The 23,637-nt window shown below is 45.2% G+C and overlaps 1 protein-coding gene across 1 annotated transcript; it reads left to right on the top strand.

Moving 5' to 3' along the window:
* Positions 1-228: 228 nt before the first annotated feature.
* CIMIP1 (ciliary microtubule inner protein 1) lies at positions 229-21,607 on the top strand. The gene is made up of 4 exons (XM_079980132.1): positions 229-408; positions 8,965-9,046; positions 10,657-10,755; positions 21,264-21,607. The coding sequence occupies exons 1-4, from the start codon at positions 362-364 to the stop codon at positions 21,417-21,419; spliced, it is 384 nt and encodes a 127-aa protein (XP_079836258.1). The 5' UTR covers positions 229-361; the 3' UTR covers positions 21,420-21,607.
* The last annotated feature ends 2,030 nt before the right edge of the window (positions 21,608-23,637 follow it).

Below are 23,637 nucleotides of genomic sequence, written 5' to 3'. Positions count from 1 at the left end.
CATAATGTGAAGGGTACTCCGCCTGGCATCCTTAGCGCTGGGCAATATAATGTTGGCTGTGAGTTTCAGCGTTCTTGCACTCCGCGCGATCCTGTCTCCACCTCTGTTTGGTGGCCGAGCGCGCAAACCATCCATCTCTTCCCTGGCAGGCGGGTGCAGCGCCTCCTCCCTCCGCCCCTCCCGCGGCATTCCTCAGCCGTCTCCTAGCAACGCGATGCAGCAGCAGCAGCAGCAGCAGCAGCAGCAGCAAGCGGGGTTATCTCCGGCTCGGAGGTGGCTCGCTGGCTGGAGCCCGGCTGCTAGCAGCGCCCGCCCTCTGCCCAGCCGCCAGGGGGCCCTAGACCGGGGGAGCTAGTCCGGGATGACGCAGAAGAGCAAACTCAACTTCGTGGCTGAAAACCAGATCTGGTACAGTCCTTGCTTCTTCGCCTTACCCCACCGACCGTCTCTTCCCATCCCCACCCCCAGCCATTCCTCCTGCCGGGGGTACAGCCTGCCAACATGACCTCTCTGAAGTCTAGCTCCTAATGCTGAAAGCTCTCTCTCTCTCTCTCTCTCTCTCTCACACACACACACACACAGAGAGAGAGAGAGAGAGAGAGAGAGGACCCAGTTACAGGCATTCCTAATAATAATAATAATAATAATAATAATAATAATAATAGGCACTTGTTTGCCTTGCAAGACCCTTCCATCACCCCCACTGTCCATTGCTATAATGAAAGAGAGAGAGAAAGAAAGAAAGAGAGGGGGGGGGAGTCATAGAATCACAGAGTTGGAAGGGAGCCTGAGAATCATCTTGTCTAACCCCATAAAAAAGGTAAAGGGACCCCTGACCATGAGGTCCAATTGTGACCGACTCTGGGGTTGCGGCGCTCATCTCGCTTTATTGGCCAAGGGAGCCGGCGTACAGCTTCCTGGTCATGTGGTCAGCATGACTAAGCTGCATCTGGCGAACCAGAGCAGTGCACGGAAACACTGTTTACCTTCCCGCTAGAGCGGTACCTTTTTATCTACTTGCACTTTGACGTGCTTTCGAACTGCTAGGTTGGCAGGAACAGGGACTGAGCAACGGGAGCTCACCCCATCACAGGGATTCGAACCACTGACCTTCTGATTGGCAAGTCCTAGGCTCTGTGGTTTAACCCACAGCGCCACCCGCGTCCCTAGTCCAACCCCCTAGAATTCAGGAATATGCAGCTGTCCCATTTGGGGATCGAACCTGCAACCTTGGCATTATCAGCACCACACTCTGAGCAACTTTGAGTTGGGTGGTTGTCAGTTGCGAAGTGGTGGACCGAAGCCCCACGTTTGTCTGTCCCCCCTGGAATAGACAGACAGAGTCTAGGCAACTGAAGCTATCGTACAAACCTTTCTGCCCCACAGTGCCAAATTTTAAATCAATCACTAGAGCCATTTTCTTGTTACAATGATGGGATGGGATTTCGCCAATATACCCTCAACAATAGGGCCGCCTCCGCCCTATAATAGTTCATAGCTCAGGAAATGTGATATTTCCTCTTCCCTAGCCTCCAGCTTGTGTCTCTTATTGCAGTTGTGATTTCTGCGTGGAATGTGGTTGCACAAGTGTTAATGGGCACCTGCTGGTTGTTGCCTGTTGTATTTTAAGTCATGGTGACATGACCACTCCCGACGCCTCAGGTGTGCCATTTCTGTGAACTTTTAATGTCCTATTTCCCCTGTTCTACACTATTTAGTCCATTGTGCTTTCGTTTTGTTTCTTAAACAAAGCTAAGAAACATCCTACCTCCTTCAGGAACATTTTTAAAAACATTTTTCAATGGCCCTGTTGACAGAGCAAAAACATAATCAAAGTGCCCATCCTGTCCAGCTCATGCAAAAGTTGTGTGACATTGGCTATAGCACCACCACAATCCAATACATGGGTGCTGGATCAGAGCTGTTTTAAACTAAGGATTTTAACTGAGGATAAAAACCAGGCTGCTTCTTCTTTTTTCACCATCTGGAAGCCAGTCCTTTACCACATACAGACGGGCAAAAGAGAGTAAGGGATAGAATCAATGCGTTTATAGACTGGCTTACAAGCGGAGTGGTAGCCATTAAGCGGTCAGCCCCGTCTATTTGTTCAATATCGTTTATGTTCTCTCGGGTGTGAAAGGCGAAAACTAAAATGTAATCCTAAACTGAACAACGGAATAGGAGAGCAAGGTGTTGCATTCCACAGATGATCAGAATTGCTTCATAACAAGGCTCTTAAAACTGCAGCCTAAGCTCCTTCTACGGTACAGTCCACCGCTCAGTGAAATCAAAGTACATTAAAGGCAAGAGTCTCACTCCAAGTTCTTCATCTTAACTGCCTCGTGGGTCACGCTGTTAACAACTTAAAAGGACAAGGTTACAATCTGCAGATCACTTATTCCAAAACAATGGCTTGATATAATTACTGTAGAGTAAATAAAGTTGTGGGTTGCTGCAGGGTTTAGTTGTTTCTTCTATTTATTTATTTATTTATTTATTTTTTAAAAAGTCCTTGAGAAGGACTTACCGGTACTCAGTAAAATAAGCCAACTCGTTCCTTATTCCTTCAACTAGCAAAATGCATCATTCTGTTGGGTGGAGATGAGTGTGCACAGAGAAAAAAGCTTAGGCATTTCAAGGACCCAGCTGGCAACCTGGCTCTATGCAGAGAAACACACTGTGTTCCTTTGTCCACCTAAGGTTAGAAGTGTGGGGCAGGTTTTACTCTCCACTGGCGCTGTGGGTTAAACCAAAGAGCCCAGGACTTGCTGATCAGAAGGTCGGTGGTTCGAATCCCCGCGACAGGGTGAGCTCCCGTTGCTCAGTCCCAGCTCCTGCCAACCTAGCAGTTTGAAAGCACGTCAAAGTGCAAGTAGATAAATAGGTACCGCTCCGGCGGGAAGGTAAACAGCGTTTCCGTGCGCTGCTCTGGTTCACCAGAAGCGGCTTAGTCATGCTGGCCACATGACATGGAAGCTGTACTCCGGCTCCCTCGGCCAATAAAGTGAGATGAGCGCCGCAACCCCAGAGTCGGCCACGACTGGACCTAATGGTCAGGGGTCCCTTTACCTTTACCTATTCAGTATTTTACTACTCTCCATGGGGATGAATGGCAGGATTATGGAGGAGAGTCAAGGAGAGCCCCGAGGGGCACAAATAGATTGGGGCTGTATTTTCTCTCTGGTCCTAACTGCACCCTTCCTCAAACCCACCAATGATCATTTCGGCAAGCGTACCCAGACAAGCAATTTAGTTATGTAGATCTGAGCTGTGTTCAGCATTGCGTTATGCAAATTATTCAGTTGGCACAAGGATTTCTCCTTGTGCAATTGAACAATCTCCCCCCTCTCATCCCCTCAAACAGTACATCTGTTTTAGGGGTTCCCTCAACTCTCTGGAGCAGATTTGGGGAATGGGGAAAGGTGTGTGCAGTGTGTCAATTTAGCTGAACACAGCTCTGTGCTTCTGAACTTCTTGCTGATTTTATTTGTGTTCTGTTGATAGTTTTATTATGTACACTGCTTTGAGAGATTTCTGATTCAGCGGTCTATAAATCTTTCTCAATAAATAAAATAAATAACCATATAATAATAGAATAATTTCATTTATATCCCGCCCTCCCCAGCCGAAGCCAGGCTCAGAGTGGCTAACAACAATAAAAGTAATACAGCATTCTAAAATCAATTCATTCTAAAATCAATTCAAAATCAAATTAATGGCAACCATTGGGCTAGAGTTCTGTGAGGATTACCAGAGGAGGGGGTCAGACTGTGCCTTGGCCAAAGGCCTGGTGGAACAGCTCTGTCTTGCAGGCCATGTGGAAAGATATCAAGTCCCGCAGGGCCCTAGTCTCTTGCAACAGAGTGTTCCACCAGATCGGGGCCACAGCCAAAAAAGCCCTGGCTCTAGTTGAGGCCAGCCTAACCTCCCTGTAGCCCGGGACCTCCAAGATGTTTTTGTTTGAAGACCATAAGGTCCTCCATGGGATATACCAGGAGAAGCGGTCCCGTAGGTATGAGGGTCCTAGGCTATATAGGGCTTTAAAGGTTAAAACCAGCACCTAGAATCATAGAATCATAGAGTTGGAAGAGACCACAAGGGCCATCGAGTCCAACCCCCTGCCAAGCAGGAAACACCATCAGAGCACTCCTGACATATGGTTGTCAAGCCTCTGCTTAAAGACCTCCAAAGAAGGTCCTCCACCACACTCCTTGGCAGCAAATTCCACTGTCAGCAAAGAAGGACCTCCACCACACTCCTTGGCAGCAAATTCCACTGGCAGCAAAGAAGGACCTCCACCACACTCCTTGGCAGCAAATTCCACTGTCAAACAGCTCTTACTGTCAGGAAGTTCTTCCTAATGTTTAGGTGGAATCTTTTTTCTTGTAGTTTGGAACCATTGCTCCGTGTCCGCTTCTCTGGAGCAGCAGAAAACAACCTTTCTCCCTCCTCTATGTGACATCCTTTTATATATTTGAACATGGCTATCATATCACCCCTTAACCTCCTCTTCTCCAGGCTAAACATGCCCAGCTCCCTTAGCCGTTCTTCATAAGGCATCGTTTCCAGGCCTTTGACCATTTTGGTTGCCCTCCTCTGGACACGTTCCGGTTTGTCAGTGTCGTTCTTGAACTGTGGTGCCCAGAACTGGACACAGTACTCCAGGTGAGGTCTGACCAGAGCAGAATACAGTGGCACTATTACTTCCCTTGATCTAGATGCAATACTCCTACTGATGCAGCCCAGAATTGCATTGGCTTTTTTAGCTGCCACGTCACACTGTTGGCTCATGTCAAGTTTGTGGTCAACCAAGACTCCTAGATCCTTTTCACATGTACTGCTCTCAAGCCAGGTGTCACCCATCTTGTATTTGTGCCTCTCATTTTTTTTGCCCAAGTGCCATACTTCACATTTCTCCCTATTAAAATTCATCTTGTTTGTTTTGGCCCAGTTCTCTAATCTGTCAAGGTCGTTTTGAAGTGTGATCCTGTCCTCTGGGGTGTTAGCCACCCCTCCCAGTTTGGTGTCATCTGCAAATTTGATCAGGATGCCCTTGAGTCCATCATCCAAGTCGTTGATAAAGATGTTGAATAAGACCAGGCCCAAGACAGAACCCTGTGGCACCCCACTAGTCACTCTTCTCCAGGATGAAGAGGAACCATTGATGAGCACCCTTTGGGTTCGGTCAGTCAGCCAGTTACAAATCCACTGAGTGGTAGCATAGTCAAGTCCGCATTTTACCAGCTTCTTTACAAGAATATCATGGGGCACCTTGTCAAATGCCTTGCTGATATCAAGGTAGGCTACATCCACTGCGTTCCCTGCATCTAGGTAAAGGTAAAGGTACCCCTTCCCGTACGGGCCAGTCTTGACAGACTCTGGGGTTGTGCGCCCATCTCACTTAAGAGGCCAGGGGCCAGCGCTGTCCGGAGACACTTCCGGGTCACGTGGCCAGCGTGACATCGCTGCTCTGGCGAGCCAGAGCCGCACACGGAAACGCCGTTTACCTTCCCGCTGGTAAGCGGTCCCTATTTATCTACTTGCACCCGGAGGTGCTTTCGAACTGCTAGGTTGGCAGGCGCTGGGACCGAGCAGCGGGAGCGCACCCCGCTGCGGGGATTCGAACCGCCGACCTTTCGATCGGCAAGTCCTAGGCGCTGAGGCTTTAACCCACAGCGCCACCTGCGTCCCTTTCCCTGCATCTACCAGGCTTGTAATTCTGTCAAAAAAAGAGATCAGGTTAGTCTGACATGACTTATTTTTCAGAAATCCATGCTGACTATTGGTGATCACAGTATTCCTTTCTAGGTGCTCACAGACTGTTTGGTTAATGATCTGCTCCAGAATCTTCCCTGGTATTGATGTCAGACTGACTGGGCGGTAATTATTTGGGTCCTCTCTTTTCCCCTTTTTGAAAATAGGGACAACATTTGCCCTCCTCCAGTCTGCCGGGACTTCGCCTGTTCTCCAGGAATTCTCAGAACCAGTGGTTCTGAGATCACATCTGCCAGTTCTTTTAATACTCTTGGATGCAGTTCATCTGGCCCTGGAGACTTGAATACATCTAAACTAGCCAAGTATTCTTGTACTATCTCCTTAGTTATTCTGGGCTGTGTTTCCTCTGCTGAATCATTTGCTCCAAATTCTTCAGGTCGGGCATTGTTTTCTTTATTGGAGAAGACTGAGGCAAAGAAGGCATTGAGGAGTTCAGCCTTTTCTGTGTCCCCTGTTTGCATTTCACCATCTTCTCCTCTGAGTGACCCCACTGTTTCTTTGTTCTTCCTTTTGCTACGAACATACCCATAAAAGCCTTTTTTTGTTGCTTTTAACCTCTCTAGCAAGCCTGAGTTCATTCTGTGCTTTAGCTTTTCTGACTTTGTGTCTACACGTGCTGGCTATTTGTTTGAATTCCTCTTTGGTGGTTTCCCCCCTTTTCCATTTTTTGTACACATCCTTTTTTAATCTTAACTCAGTTAAAAGTTCTTTAGATAGCCACCCTGGCTTCTTTAGGCACCTTCCATGTTTCCATCTCATTGGTATTGCCTGAAGTTGTACTTTTACTATCTCCCTCTTAACAAACTCCCAGCCGTCATGAACTCCCTTTCCTTTTAATATTACTGTCCATGGGATCTCACCCAGCACTTCCCTAAGTTTTATGAAGTCGGCTTTCTTAAAGTCAAGAAATTGAGTCCTAGTATGCTTGGCTGCTCCTTTCCGCTGTATAGTAAACTTCAGAAGAGCATGATCACTCGCGCCTCATGATCCTTCCACTTCTACCCCACTAACCAGGTCATCAACATTGGTTAGGACCAGATCTAAAATGGCTGTTCCTCTTGTTGCTTCTCCCACTTTCTGGACAACGAAGTTGTCTGCAAGGTCTGTTTGACCTTATGCTCTTGGCTGAGTTTGACATCCAACAAATATCCGGGTAATTGAAGTCCCCCATTACTACTATCTCCCTTCCTTTTGCATGCTTGGCCATCTGTTCCAGGAAGGCATCATCTATGTCCTCCGTTTGGCTTGGGGATCTATAGTAAACTCCCACAATGAGGTCCCTGTTGTTCTTCTCTCCCTTAATTTTGACCCAAATGCTCTCACTTTGGCTTTGAGGTTCTAAATCTTGGATCTCTTCACAGGTATACACATCCCTGACATATAACGCCACTCCTCCTCCTTTCTTGTCTGGTCTGTTTCTCTGAAATAGATTGTATCCCTCCATTATTACATTCCAGTCGTGGGACTTATCCCACCAGGTTTCAGTGATGCCTATTATGTCATATTTAGTTTGCTGTACCAAGAGCTCAAGCTCATCTTGTTTATTACCCATGCTTTGCACATTAGTGTACAGACATTGAAGTCCATTAATCATTCCCCCGTGTCTCTTATTTAAGGATTTTTTCCTCCCACCACTAGGTCTGCGTGCTTTTTGCTCCATTTGGTCTATGACATTTGGATGATCATCTTCATCAATTGATAGACTCCTACCTTCAGGAGCACTGTCTCCCTCCCCCACATTAGTCAGTTTAAAGCCCTTCTGATGAGGTTTCTGAGATTTTTGGCAAAAACATTCCTCCCAACCATTTTGAGGTGCATCCCATCGCTTGCCAGAAGTCCATCTTCAAGAAACTGCAGTCCGTGATCTAAGAATCCAAACCGTTCCTGTTTACACCATTTGCGCAGCCAGCTGTTCACTTCCACTATTTTTCCCTCTCTCCCTGGGCCACGTCGTTCAACTGGGAGGACAGATGAGATGACAATTTGTGCATTTAATTGCTTCAATTTCCTGCCCAGAGCCTCATAGACTCTTTTGATCTTCTGGAGGCTATTGCTTGCAGTGTCATTGGTTCCCACATGAACCAAGAGGAAGGGGTATTTGTCAGGGGTATTATACCTTAAACCTCCACCAGAAGCCAGTGCAGCTGGTATAGCACAGGGTGAATGTGAATATAGCTTCCCTCTTAGATTCAGTCTTTTGGGCATGCTAGAATGTGGTGGGAATTGGCTATTTTTAAATAAACAGATCTAGAAGGTGCCGAAGGAGGGCAGAAGGGCAAGTAGTAGCCCCACCACAAATAAGGAGTTTCCCCCCTACTATCTCAATTTCTGCACTCCTGTCATAAGTACATGCTGTTAGTTTTCTTTCTCATCCACCTACAAATATTCTTCCCTCTTCTGTGACACCCTTCCCCCTGGAAGATTTTTGTGATGCTACCACTGCTTTTCAGAGACTGTGATTAATTTAATAATACTAATAATATGCTGCCCATCTGACAGGGTTGCCCAAGCCATTCTGGGTGGCTTCCAGCATATACAAAAAGCACAATAAAACATTAAATATAATACACTTCCCTCTACAGGGCTGCCTTCAGATGTCTTCTAAAGGCTGTATAGTTACTTATCTTCTTGACACCTGATGGGAGGGCATTCCGCAGGGTGGGCGCCACTACCAAGAAGGCCCTCTGCCTGGTTCCCTGTAACCTCGCAGGGAGGGAACCACCAGAAGGCCCTCGGAGCTGGACCTCAGTGTCCAGGCTGAACGATGGAGGTGGAGACACTTCTTCGGGTATACAGGGCCAAGGCCGTTTAGGGCGCTTTTAAGACCCATTCAAAATATTTTTGCCAGTGGCTTTCCTTATGCAGGAAGCTAGAGGATTCTTAATGTTAAGGGCTTACACACACTTCTATTTGTCCCATGATTTTTAGGCATGGATCCGAGAGGTTTTTCTTTTGTCCCACCGCTTTCCCCAGGAAGCTCCACTGTTTACTGATCTGTGTGGATTAGTGTTTGTTCCAATTCAGTGGTAAAAACCATGGATTTTCCTGGGTAAAGCAGTGGGACAAATGAAAAACCCCTCAAACCCATGCCTAGAAATCACAGGGCAAGCAGAAGAAAACAGAAGTGTGGATGAGCTTAAGACTTGTTTCGTAAAGCCTTTTAAACCATTTCTTTTGTATCTGCATCAGGAAGGATCACGTTGAAACTGAAAACATAGCTGCAAGGAGATGGCCCCAACGGTGGGGGTTTATGTTAACACCAGTGGAAGAGGTAAAAATTTTGTGTTTGTGTGTGTGTGTGTGTGTGTGTGTGTGTGACATTTATCCATGAAGGGCAGTTTTGTTTCAGTTCTTAATCCCACTTCATGACCTGCATCGAACAAGAATCACCTTCTTGCAGAAACATGAGGATACGGTCTTGTTTCACAAAAACATTGTTACGGTAAAATCTGGGTGCGAGGCTGCTCTGCCACCCAGCTCATCGGACTAAGTCCGCGGGTCCCTGCCGAGGAAAATGAGCTCAGCCGGAGATAGGAGCAAGCAGCAGAAGATCCAAGTTTATTGCGCAACAGGTTCAAGGCAAGATTGAACAGCGAGAAAGGGGTGACATGAGTTTTTGAAACTTCCCTCCATGTCCCAGAATACAGTGCAAAATACATCATAGTTACATCATGAATACATTAAAGAGAGGTTGGGTTACACAGATTACATCATGAATACATTAAAGAGAGGTTGGGTTACAGAGATTAACATACCGAGGAGGGAGGGGGAATATGCAGAGCTGGAGCAATGCGCGGATAAGCGCTTCCTGAGTATCGGTGATGAGAGGACAATAGTCCAAATATGTAAAGTCTGGCACCTGGTATTGCCCGGAGGAAAGGTTGGCAGAGTGATTTGACAGGATTAGGGTCTTGACACCTTGCTTGAGGGATTATGGAGGACAGGGGAGGTGTCATGGAGTCCTAGAGAAATTGAGCAAATTGGCACGTTGATTTTCTATGAATTTTATAGATTTTAGTTCCTTTTGACATTGACAATTGGAAATAAATGGATATATTGTAGCGAAGAAGAAGGTGAAGAAGGCATGCCCCCCCCCCTTCCATATCAACATCTACATCTCTCCTTATGGCCCTAGAAAGAAACCCTAACCATCAATTATCTGTTGTTGGGAGGACAGTTTAAATATTTGTGTGTGTGTGTGTGTGTGTGTATTCAAAGATATACAAAAATGCATACCCACTACAAAATGTACTGAGCTCAATCAACTACTTAGTCTAAAAGAGAACAAAGCCAGAAGGAAGAAAAGACAAGGAAAGGAGAAACCTAAAGAAAGAGAAAGCGAGAGAAAAGGAAAAGAAAGAAAAAAACTAAAAAATAAAATAGAGAAGGGAAAAAAATAAAAGGATTTCCAGCTTTGTCCTGCAGCTACATATGATATTCATTCCTTAACATCCAACCATTCTCCCTTCTACAAACCAGCATTTTTTTCAGTCTTCAAATCCAGATATTTCAAGTTCCTTTTCTCTTTCTCGCAAAAAATCCACAATAATTTTCCAGTCCATAACAAATGACTGGAGTGCTGTTGATTATTTGTTCTTGGAAGGGATTGCCAAAAGTTGAGAGCACTTATCCGTCCTTTAGATTCAGTTGCTAGCCTTAAAATGAGAATTAGTTCTCCATATGGAACAATGGATTTCAAAAGCATCCAAAGCTATATAATAAATAGGCTTATATCTGAAGTCAAGTACAAGGTCATTAGCTACTGCTTTGATGGAAACAGCATAAATATCTAGATAGATATGAGTTGTTACAATGTTATCCCAATGCATGGCTCAGTGTGAAGTACCCATTAATTTTATTGCATTTTTCTTCTATTTTTAGTTGTTAAAAGATGAAAAAAAGCCACCCACCAAACCTAAGATCCCACTTCCAGAACACTTACAAATCCGTCCTGTGACACCGGTGGAAACATATATTAAGGTTAGGCAATAGTCACACAGTCTTAAAAGGCACCACAGTTTCAAAACATTTATTTTGAAAGAAAAAAGAAATACCTGTGCTGGTAGATATAGCCTTGAACGTTCCTCATCAGTTGTTCTACAATGACTTGGGATGCGGGTGGTACTGTGGTCTAAACCACTGAGCCTCTTGGGCTTGCTGATCAGAAGGTCAGTGGTTCGAATCCCCGAGACGGTGGTGTGAGCTCCCATTGCTCTGTCCCAGCTCCTGCCAACCTAGCAGTTCGAAAGCACACCAGTGCAAGGATATAAATAGGTACCGCGGTGGCAGGAAAGTAAATGGTGTTTCCGTGCGCTCTGGCTTCCATCACGGTGTCCCATTGCACCAGAAGTGGTTTAGTCATGCTGGCCACATCACCCTGAAAGCTGTCTGTGGACAAATGCCGGCTCCCTTGGCCTGAAAGCGAGATGAACGGCACAACCCCACAGTCGCCTTTGGCTGAACTTAACTGTCCAGGGGCCCTTTGCCTTTACCTTCTACAATGGCTGGTCTTTCAATAAAGATGAAAGTAAATGGTGCTGGAATCCTGAGGACTATTTTGAAAGGACAACTTAAGACAGGAAGTCTTCTTTGGATGTTCTGCTGAGCAAATGTTTCGTTGTCTTGCAATATGGTGGCCCTGCTCCAGGACAGGAAAGTTATATATCAGGTTAGTTATCTCATCTCTGGAAGTGTTCAATGCACAGATCAAAATCCAGAATTATCTTGTGTTCCAGGATCCCCAGTTGAATCCCCAGTTGTTAATTAAATTGACTAGGCTATAGTGCATGAATGGGTTGATGATCTCCATCTTCATGACTGCATCGTTCATGGGACAAGAGAAATGTGCACAGCTGGCTAAATCATCCAGCCCAGTGTTCTTCAGTCTTGGATCTGCAGATGTAGGGCACCATTGCTGGCCATTGGCTAAGCTGGCTGGGGATGAATGGAAACGTAGCCCAACAACGTCCGAGGACTCAAACTTGAAAGACCACTGAGTCAGTGGTGCAGGAAGTTTCTATATGTAACCTGTTTTGCTCCGTAAGCATACTGCGTTACAGCACCTCTGAACTGCAGGCCTGTCAGATATGGAAGTCAAGAACTAAACCTGGCAGGTGTGGTACTTTCAAATCGTGGCTTGCCCATCAGGAGAAAAGTTAGTGGGTGACTATGTGGAGGAGAACCAGTTCTGGTGTAAGTAGTTAGTGTCTGATTAGGACCAGGGAAGTCAGATCCCCACTCAGCCACAAGAAGAAGAAGAAGAGTTTGGATTTGATATCCCGCTTTATCACTACCTGAAGGAGTCCCAAAGCAGCTAACATTCTCCTTTCCCTTCCTCCCCCACAACAAACACTCTGTGAGGTGAGTGGGGCTGAGAGACTTCAGAGAAGTGTGACTGGCCCAAGGTCATCCAGCAGCTGCATGTGGAGGAGCGGAGATGCGAACCCAGTTCCCCAGATTACGAGTCTACCACTCTTAACCACTACACCACACTGGCCTGCTGAGGGGACCTTGGGCCAATTGCTGCCTCTCAGCCTAACTTTTCTCACAGAGTGGTTGTGAGGAAAAAATATGGAGCCTTTTTGAGCACTTTGGAGGAAAAGAGCGATACAAATGCAATCAATCAATCAATCAGCAAACAAGCAAACATTTAAACACCTGGGGCTTGAAATTCCAGTTTGCTCTCTCCACTTGAAAAAGAAAAAAAAACACTTACATGGCGAGGCCCCAGGCCCCGCAGTTCCCACAGAAATAAACACACAAACACAAATATGTTGGGTTAATGGGATAAATTAGGCCGCAACTTTATTGGTTACAGATGTGAGCGGTTTGGCTTAGGCAACTGCGTGAAGCATGACTATATCCTGACTCCTGCCTGTCTGCAGGAAGTATCGAAAGGGTCAATCACCGATAGGGGGAGCCCTATGATATACATCAATTAAGAGCTGCCCCAGGGTCACCAATGGGGTTGTGGCAAGGCCCCAGCCCACGCCCAGGCTTCAGACAGGAACCACACTCCTGGATCCCTTTAATGGATCTTGGAGGGGCAGGCAGAGGCAACAACCTCGCCTCCCATAACAAGGCTTACTCAATGCCTATTGTGACGATTGCTACTAGGTAGGTGAAAACCAAATGGCTGGAGCCAATTTGCCAAGTGGAAAAATTCCTACCTGGCCACAACCAGGCGACCAACATTAGTCATAGCAAGGCCATAGTCAAGCAACGCAAGAAAGAGGGTGGGCGGGCTGGGAGATCCACCGAAGTAGACTAAAGGTGGCTACCCCCCCCCCAGCCACGCTGTGGTTGAAATGGTAAGTAGCCACGCCCCCTGGCTAACCCGATTGATCAGTTGGGGGGCGTGATGTGACATGGGCAGCATCCATCTGCGGGTAACTGAGGCCCCCGAACTCCTCCTGCAGTGCAGCCCCCCCCTCCCGGAAAAAGCGGATCTGTCTTATCTGTTATTCCCAATGGGTTGGGCAAGGAATCCTTGACCAGACCCTTCCCACTGTCTCTGTGTGTCTGTCATGCAGCATGGAAGCAGGAGGATATAATTGCCTCCTTTGTTTGGCTCTGTGGGTGGTGCGTATGGCCGTGAAAGAAAGAAGAGGCAGTCGGTTCAAAGGATGTCCTCCATCTAGATATCACAAACGTTTCCCAGTCTTGGCTGAGGAACAAAGCAGAAGGGCTCTGGCAACAGAACAGAAAGAGAAACATTGCTTTCTCGCTATGCGTTTCTCCAATGGATAAGCCCGCAGATGTTAAAGGGATACATGGAAGGCCCTTTCAATGTGCCTTGTGGAGGTGGTTTAATCAAAGCAAGCGCAGAAGCCAAGGCTGATTCGGTGCTTCAGTCTTTTCCCTCCCCTCCCCTAGCTAGATTAGTTCCTTATTAACCAGGTTCATTTATAGCAACTACAGATTGAAAGATTCAGGTAGGTAGCTGTGTTGGTGTGATGCAGTCAAAATAAATATAAAATTGTCCAGTAGCACCTTAGAGACCAACTAAGTTTGTTCTGTGTATAAGCTGAAAAAGTGTGCACGCAGGTTAAGAACTTAATTCATTCTGGAGGTCTGTTCTTAACCTGAAACTGTTCTTAACCTGAGGTACCACTTTAGCTAATGGGGCCTCCCACTGCCGCCATGCAGCTGCCACGCAATTTCTGTTCTCATCCTGAAGCAAAGTTCTTAACCCGAGGTACTATTTCTGAGTTAGCGGAGTCTGTAACCTGAAGTGTTTGTAACCTGAAGTGTCTGTAACCCAAGGTACCACTGTACCCAGAACAAACTTAGTTGGTCTCTAAGGTGCTACTGAACAGTTTTTTATTTATTACAGATTGAAAGCTTTTACAGAAAGTTTCTTTCTGCAAAAAAACAAAACAAAAACCCTGGTCACTAATATTTCCTACATTTGTCCTGAAAACTCTTCCCCTCCTCCAGCCCAATGTACATAATGTGTGTTTAATAGAGAGGTGGATAATCTTTTTTTAGCCCAAGGGCTACATTGATGGTTAGCCAACCCTTGGAAAACTGCACGTCTTCTGCATATGCACACACAGATTTGAACCTCTGTAGCCGGTTTCCTGATAATATTTTCTTGCTCGTCTTGGATGGCAAGGGAGTCAAAAGTGTGCTAAAGAAGGATAAGGATCTTGCAGAGAAGTTGGATGAATTATTTGCATCTGTCTTCACAGCATATCCTTCAAGTGTCCTGGTTTCCCAGGACATCCTGAAACTACAGAAGCTATCCCGGCTTCTGATTTGACCCCAGAATGTCCTATTTCCCCCCTCCAGCAGCACCACTGCTGAGCTCGAGGAGGAGGATGAGAGAGCACTTGTTGGTGCTTGCAGTAATGTTGTGCTAGCATGTGACTCAGCTAGCTCCCACGAGAGCACGGCACCCGAAGACACATGTGCAAGTCGCTAACGCAAGAACGCAGCACACAAAAGCACGCATCCCAATTTTCAACAGTGGAATGTTGGAGGGCATCAAAGTGCATATCTCTGAGCCTAAACTAACTTTTGCAGGGCAGCAGTCTGAGGAACTGGAGCGGGCAGTGGTGGTGAGAGATGAAGTTTTAGACCTAATAGAAAAATAGGTAAAGGTAAAGGGACCCCTGACCATTAGGTCCAATCATGGCCGACTCTGCGGTTGTGACGCTCATCTTGCTTTATTGGCCGAGGGAGCTGGCGTACAGCTTCCAGGTCATGTGGCCAGCTTCAGGCGAACCAGAGCAGCGCACGGAAACGCCGTTTACCTTTTGCCAGAGCAGTACCTATTTATCTACTTGCACTTTGACGTGCTTTCGAACTACTAGGTTGGCAGGAGCAGGGACCGAGCAACGGGAGCTCACCCCATCACGGGGATTCGAACCGCCGACCTTCTGATCGCCAAGTCCTAGGCTCTGTGGTTTAACCACACGTCCCAATAGACAAAATAGAAACTGACAAATTGCCGAGTCTAAATGGCCTCCACCCAAGAGTTCTTGAAGAACTCAAATGTGAAGTTTCTATCTTCTTTAAAAAAGATATATGACTTGACTCTGAAACCAGCCTCCATACCTGAGGACAGGAAAGTAGCCAATGTAACACCAATTTTTGAAAGAGGATTCTGGAAATTTCAGGCCACTTGGCTTGTCATCTATCCTGGGAAAATTGGTGGAAAGTATTGTTGAAGATAAAATAGCCAAGCGTATAGAAGAACAAGCCTTGCTTTACTCCTTCTCTATGGTTGGAGGCACTTGCTGTAAATTCTAGGAGGGAACAGTGTTGTTGTGCTGAGATCCTGCCTGTCGGCTTTCTATGGGCATCTGGTGGACCACTGTGAGAACAGGATGCTGGCCTAGTTGGGCCACTGACCTCTTTCAGCTAGGCTATTTGTGTGTTTTTATATTCCTTTTTTAGCTTCTGGTGTAGTTTGTCCAGGGAGAAACCATAATCACAGGTTCAAACATCACACTAAGCCAATGTTTGTGGTTTGTTGCACATGCTGGGGAGAGGAACCAAGCCATTCTTTGCAGTAAATAATTAACCATGGCTTACCACAATGTGCGGACGCAGCCACTATCTTCTTGCTTCCATGTAAATGTTAGCAGGTGTCCTGAAGAGTCAGGAAGAATGTTTTAACCTTTGAAAGGTTAGTCTTCATACATATATTTTTGCAGTGCTGTGATATAAATCTGATTTATTGTTGGTGTGGTCTTCTGTTTTCCATATTATATTTTTACGTGTTACATATATTTATGGGATTGATCTTCATGAAGAGCGGGCTATACATTACATATTCATATATACATAGACTAGTTAAATATTTACCTTTAGGGTTAAACGCATTACTGTTTCTCTACTTCTTTAAGCACTCGCTCTGATCCCCGTGAGGCTCAAAACTGACTTGTACAAACAGATTTCCAATGGGTTAATGGCTACAACTTCATGCCCACAAGGCAACTGCGGGGTCACATGCAGACACACTTCATCCATGTTGTGGGTAAACTCAATGTTTCCCCCCACCCACCCCCAATCTAGTACTTGTTTGGACCGGAAGAGAAGGCATCATATTGTGCTTGCAAGACTTCTGTATCAGGGGGCACCATTGCATTTCACGCTCTTACGAAAGAAACTTTTTTCATCTTGGCATTCCTTAAAGCAGCTGCTGTCCTCAGTGGGACAGACTCTTCCTCAGCAACTGTGTGGCTTCCAAGTGTCGTCTTCTCACTAGTGGCACTGAGGAGGCCTTTTTGTTCCTCACACGGGGAGTATTTGAACTTGGAGTTGTGATTTTGCTTAATGTAGCATATACCGTGTGAAAGAGCCATAGTTAATTCTAATGATGGTCCCCCTGGAAATGTTAGCAATTAAATATGAATCATCCGGATGTGGTTGCACATTGCCAAACTCCCCCCCCCCTCACCAAAAAACCCCCTGTATCCCGTTGTTATGTACTGAGTCGAATAGGATCGAAACTGCAGCAGTCTGATTGGTCCTAGAACAATAGGATCCAAATTGCAGCAGTCTGATTGGTCCTAGAACAATAGGATTCAGAATGCAGCAGTCTGATTGGTCTTAGAACAATGCAGCAGTATGATTGGTCGGCAGGAACCACCCAATCATGCTCCAGATATAAGTGATTGGCTTACAGTAGAATTCCAGAATTAGCCAATCATGTGCAGCCCATTGTGTAAATAATGTATATAAAGCAGATACTTTGAGGGGACATGCATTCATTCCTCCTCACCACTATGAGCTGAATAAAGAGCATGAAATCACTTTGCGACTCTGAGTATATTTCACCCGTCTTTTCATCTTGCAGAAGAAAACAGTTGTGATGGTATATTCCAAAGAGCGCAAGAACATTTAAGTGTTAACGTGTGCATAAGGCAGACATGGGAAATCCATATTGATTTAAGTGTCTTCTGTAAAAGTGGCATTAAACTAAACACTCTTCCAATTAATTCAGCACTTTGCAGAATTAAATCCCATCGTTGTCAGAAATATAGTCTCAGCTGCTTTGTAGGGACTTTTATTTAAATCTTCGGGGGCTGTCAGTATTCCTTTATTTATGTGGAACAGTTTGTTTTGAGTATAAACTAGTAGGAACTGCAGCAAAATTTTGCACCATGGGGTGCTTCTGTTTAGGGTTCCAGAGAACCAGCTGGGTCTTTTTTCAGGTAGCTGAATTTCATTCCATCTCCCCCCTGGCTTTCTGGTTTTCTTCATCTCAGCAATCCGTCTGACTTCTACATCCACTGAACATGCTCAAATCTTCCTTGGGCTGTTCTGTGGATAGTCCCTCCCTTGAGATTCCCCAACTACCACCACCATTATAATTTTTTGTAAGAATGTAGACCTTAAGATTCCCCACCTGCCGATGCCCACCATCTTGTGTGAGAGCAGCCACCATTTTGGCTGCAGAAAAATCCACACTTGGAGAATGAGTTCACTGCAGTTGGGGTAAGGACAAAGAAATAGACAGTTCTACCCAAATATGTGGTTTGAGATTTGTACTCAAGTCCTGAGCTCATCCTTGTCCCTTTGCCAGCAGAGGTGTGGTTGGCAGGGACAAGAATGGGGGACAAGAGACTGTGGACACACCCATTTGTAGCACAAATAAGTTGTTTTTCTCAATACAGAATTGTGCATGCACATCCTCTCTTTTTTTCCATATCATTTTTATTGATTTTACAATAATGTTTTCCATTACAATCTCTCCTCTTATATTATACAATTTGGCTTTTTAGGGCCATTACTTCCTTCAAACCTTCCTTATGATTTTCTATCTTTCATTTCAAATTTCTGCATTTTCACTACTTAACCATTGCTTTCAAATAAAAGACAACAAAGCATCATATTTTCTTATTCTTCTCTGCAGTGATTTTTATACCTTTCCTTACAAAGTTTCTTGCAATCCTACGAACGTGTTTGATTGACTACAATTGTCTTTCAAATAATTTACAAATTTAGTTCAGCCCTTGATGAACTTCTGGTCCCGCTGTTCTCGGATTCTTCCTATCATTTGGGCCAGTTCTGCATACTACATTAACTTCAATTGCCATTCTTCCTTTGTTGGTAATACTTCTTGTTTCCACTTCTGTGCTAATAAAATTCTTGCTGCAGTTGTTGCATATAGGAAAAGCTTAGTATCATGTCTGTACCTACAATTCCCAGTAGAAAAGCTTCCAGTATTTTAATATATGTATATTTCAACATTTTCTTAATTTCATTATACATCATATCCCAGAAGCATTTCACTTTCTTACATGCCCACCACATATGATAAAAGGTACCTTCTTTTTCTTCACATTTCCAGCAATTGTGCATGCACATCCTCAACCTGCTGCTTTCAGTCTAGTGAGACTTCAGAGCCTCCCATCCACAAAGGTGGACGTGGTAAGCATTTGAGAACCCTTCCCTCGATTAGTTTGTCCACACTATTCCTCCCTGAACAACTAAAGAAGGAAGCAGCAAATGTGATCTTGGTTTATGCCCACCTACAATGGCACTGGGCAGGTGTGGACACAGGCCTCATTGTTGGGGCCATCTCCATCCCTTTTCAAATGGACACATTGGGGAAGAAGGCAGAATCAGTCTGCGCTCAGCTTTTGTATTCAGAACGAAACGAGTTGGTGGAAAAGTGCTTTTCAGGGGCAGAAGATGTGCAGTAGGTCCAGTTTGTGTGAGGGTAGACCTGTTGTGCATAGAGCTTTAATAAAACTATTTACTGTTTGGTTCCACTGACCTGTTAATCATTAAGAATGTAAGAAGAGCCTCCTGGATCAGGCCGGTGGCTCGTCTAGTCCAGCATCATCCTGTTCTCACAGTAGCCAACCAGATGTGTGTGGGAAGTTTGTAAGCAGCACACTTGAGCCCAAGAGCCCTCTCCCCATCCGTGGTTTCCAGCAACTCGAATTTAGAAGCATTGCTGGAGGCAGAGCAAAGCCATCTTGGCTAGTAGCCATCAATAGTCTTCTCCTCCATGAATTTGTCTAATCCTCTTTTAAAAGCATCTGAGTTGGTTAAACCAATAACATAACAGTCCAGGTAGCAAAAGCCTCAGTGTGCAGTGAATGTAGACTATAATGTTGTGTGTATACTGCTACAGAGAGCCTTTCCCATTGTGGTGTCTAAACTCTGGAACCGCCTCCCAAAAGATATTGATCTGGTCTCCTTCTTTGCTTTGCTCTTCACACCATTTGATTATGGCAGGTGTTACGTACTGAGTTGAATAGGATCTAAACTACAGCAGTCTGATTGGTCCTAGAACAATAGGATCCAAAATTGCAGCCGTCTGATTGGTCCTAGAACAATGCAGAAGTATGATTGGTTGGCAGGAACCACCCAATCATGCTCCAGATATAAGTGAATCCTCAACCTGATTGGCTTACAGTAGAATTCCAGAATTAGCCAATCATGTGCAGCCCATTGTGTAAATAATGTATATAAAGCAGATACTTTGAGGGGACTTTCATTCATTCCTCCTCACCACTATGAGCTGAATAAAGAGCATGAAATCACTTTGCGACTCTGAGTATATTTCAGCAGGCCTTCTTTGGTGTGGGATGATATTCCCCCCCCCCCCGGCCAGGCTGTTGCATCTATGTACATAACCTGCTCTTGGGACCATATGGAAAAGGCAGTTAAGAAACCGATGCATTAGTTTTACCATTGTTTGTTTTGTTTTATAGGGCTGGATTCAGCTAACAGGTCCCACAAGGGCGTACACTAGCCCAAGAGGGCTTCCCCCTCTCCTCATGCAGCCCCACTCACCCTCAGTTGGTTTTTTTTTGTGGGGTGGGGGATCGGAAAGACACCCAGAATAGCACGCAGGGGGAGGTGAAGGGGGAATCATTCCAACTGACAAGTGGAAATGCTTACGCTGATGGAATGATTGCCCTAAGTGCGGCATCAAATTTCTCCTAGTGTTAGGGTTATTTTGAATTTTGTAGCGCTTCCTATCGTCACTCAGAAACTGCCTTGAGTTTGGTTTGTAGCACAGAAAGCTGGGATATATACCCAGAGAGATGGAAGGAAGAAACAATTTTCACCAGGGAAGAATGGAAAACCAAGTTGATGGACTATGCGGAAATGGCAAATTTAACTGGGAAGCTCAGAAACCAAGAGGACAAGAACTTTAAAAAAACAGAAAGGGATAAATTTATAATTTATTTAGGAGAATGAAAACATTAGCAGGATTTTGACCACACTTGGAAAATAACAAAAACTATGGACAATTTAGATGGATAAAAAAAAATGGATAACAAACTGATACTGTTAAGTTGTGGGTGAACATATCAGACGACACAGCGATTCTTCAAAGAGCTCTTGTTTATTCACAGGCCCAGAACAGAACTGGGCTGAAGGGTTCAGCCAATCTGCTTATATAGAGCTCAACTACAAAGCAACAGGATCAACTTCTGTAACTATCCAATCACTGAACGTCACTTTCAATTCCTTATTTGCATTTGTGGACCTGAGTGAAAACTATCTACAGTATCCCCCTGCTAGCCCAGGGTGAGAACTTCAGTACATAACAGATACGCAGTTGTAAGCATTGTCACTAGGACCCATGGAGGGTATGGGGGAAGTCTCGAGAATCAGACTAATCTCTTTATATGGATTCTTAATTTACAGTGGTACCTCTAGTTATGAACTTAATTCATTCCGGAGGTCCGTTCTTAACCTGAAACTGTTCTTAACTAGAGGTGTGTTTCGTTAATGGGGCCTCTTGCTGCCGCTGCGCTGCCAGCACACAATTTCCGTTCTCATCCTGGGGCAAAGTTCTCAACTTGAGGTAACTCTTCCAGGTTAGCGGAGTTTGTAACCTGAAGCATTTGTAACCTGAGACGTTTGTAACTCGAGGTACCACTGTATTTTGTTATTTGTTTATACTCTTTATAATCTAATAAAAAATATTTATATAAAAAAAGAAAGGTGGGACAGATATATATATGTATATGGCCAACTAAATAAATTGCATGCTACCTCCATTTCAGATTCACCCATCTCCTCCTGTCCCTCAGACGACACAAGGCTTCATAGGCTGGAGATCCACGGTTCCAGGTCTGGGACTTGAACGTTACTCTAAGATCATAAGCACCAAAGGTGCCTTTTACAAGGACGTGCAGTGGCCAAATGAACCAACTGACTGACTTTGTCCACCTCTGTCAGCTTCCCTCACGTTTATTTCCACCAACTTTTCAGAGGTTTCTACTCGGTAGAATACATCTTAAGAATGTGTTTGTCTACCATTTCAGCAGTACTTTTAAGTGAAGGTTAACGATGAAGTTATGCATGGCTTAGGAGTGTTTTATTAAAATCAGCAGTATACAACAGACAAGTGCTCTTTGGGACTTTTTTGTAACCCAGGTGGTTCTTTGTGATGGAGGAGGAGGAGGAGGAGAAGAAGAAGAAGAAGAAGAAGAAGAAGAAGAAGAAGAAGAAGAAGAAGAAGAAGCAGCAGCAGCAGCAGCAGCATCTAGGAGCTCAAAACAGTGTCCTCTTCTGAGAACAAATAGCAATTCCTGGCTCAGCCATCCTGTTTATTCAGAATTCATCCCGATTTCCTTGCACCACAATTACATGGTGGTTCAACCTTTAGGTCCTTATTGAGCGCTTGTTTCAGTTTGCTTGCAGGGAGGCTGAGCACTCATTCTGCATTCATCCTGATTGCTTGTAGAGTATTCTGTGTCTTCCTAGGAATTATTAATTCATCCAGCTTTTCAGTGCATTTCCTTTCCACTTTTCTAACTGCAGAAACAACCCCCCCCCCATATTTAAGTGGATTTGTTGCACTAGAGCAACAGAGAACTTTAATCCACTTTAACTGCAAAAACTGCACACACTTCCTCTTTGCCCTGTGGCTAGAAAGCATGGGTCTGAGTGGTTCCTCACTGGTCCCATTTCGTCTAGGCATGGATCCCAGCAGTTTTGCCTTTGCCCTGCTGCTTTCTCCTGGAAACCACTTTTCAGCCCTAAATCGGAGCACATGTCAATCCAGAGAAAACCCAATTGATGTTTGCTCCCATTCAGTGGTAAACGGCAAGTTTTCCCAGTGGAAAGCAGAGGGGTAAGTGGATGAGCCCCTAAATTTGTGGTGTGCACTTGGATTGCTCCTGCAATATACTTAAGGTAAAGGGACCCCTGACCATTAGGTCCAGTCGTGGCCGACTCTGGGGTTGCGGCGCTCATCTCGCTTTATTGGCCGAGGGAGCTTCCGGGTCATGTGGCCAGCATGACTAACCAGAGCAGTGCACAGAAATGCCGCTTACCTTCCCGCCAGAGCGGTACCTATTTATCTACTTGTGCTTTGATGTGCTTTCGAACTGCTGGGTTAGCAGGATCAGGGACTGAGCAACAGGAGCTCACCCCGTCGTGGGGATTCGAACCGCCAACCTTCTGATCAGCAAGTCCTAGGCTCTGTGATTTAACCCACAGTGCCACCCACGTCCCACGCAATATACTTACCCCTGCTCTATTCAGCTTGCTCACATGACCTAGCACACACAGACACTGAGCCCTGCGTCTCACCAAGCAAGTTATGAATTGTTTCTGCAGCACCTTCTCAATAATCCCATGGTTCTTTGTGGCTGTTATTATTGCATTATCAGCCCAGCAGAAAATCTCCTGCATGATGGCAGAAGTGGCAGGGTCAGTTGCTGGTGACTTTAGCCTTCTAGAAAAGTTGCAGCCAGCCATTTCCCTCTTCCTGCCTTCAAACGCTTTATTTGAATCTCTTGTTCCGCACCCCTCAGAAACAAACTGACCTTCCCAACATTCTTTCCAAATAACTGAGAAATGATTCAGAGCCTTTGGAAAGTACCCTCAAAGAATGAAAACACTCGCAGAAAACATCCTTCCCCCCAGAGCTAAACATTACTTCAGAAAAAAATGGGAATAATATGTTAACAATCAGACATGATCCTGTATTTATTGGACACAGTGAAGATTCTTGTGGTACAACTTTGGAAGGCTACCCACGTTCCCGAAGTTACATTTTGGTCAAAAACATTTTTGCAAGTGGCCCTCCCTCCACCTCCCAGTGCTAACACTGTGTCGCTAGTAACACAATTTATGCAGTAAGATACAACTAACCTGTGACAGATCAGGTCAGTGGCATAGCCACACCCTGTCGGAACACGCCTGGGGGGCACACACAGCCCCTAGATTAAGACAAACCTCTCTGGGCATCTTCCTGATGAAGCGCAGCCCAGGACATTCACAAATCAGTCCTGGTGCACACCTGTGACACATATGAAAAGACATGTGCACATTCAGTCAGCAGAGTATAGCAGAAACTATCATGGAGCGTGAGTGTGTGCATTCCAAGTGTTTATTAAGCCACATATACAGGACAAAGCAATCATGGTG

The sequence above is a fragment of the Podarcis cretensis genome (genome assembly GCF_951804945.1).
Source record: "Podarcis cretensis genome assembly, chromosome: 6".
Classification (NCBI taxonomy): domain Eukaryota; kingdom Metazoa; phylum Chordata; class Lepidosauria; order Squamata; family Lacertidae; genus Podarcis; species Podarcis cretensis.
The sequence above is the reverse complement of the archived record's forward strand: the minus strand, read 5'-3'. Positions and strand labels throughout refer to the sequence as shown.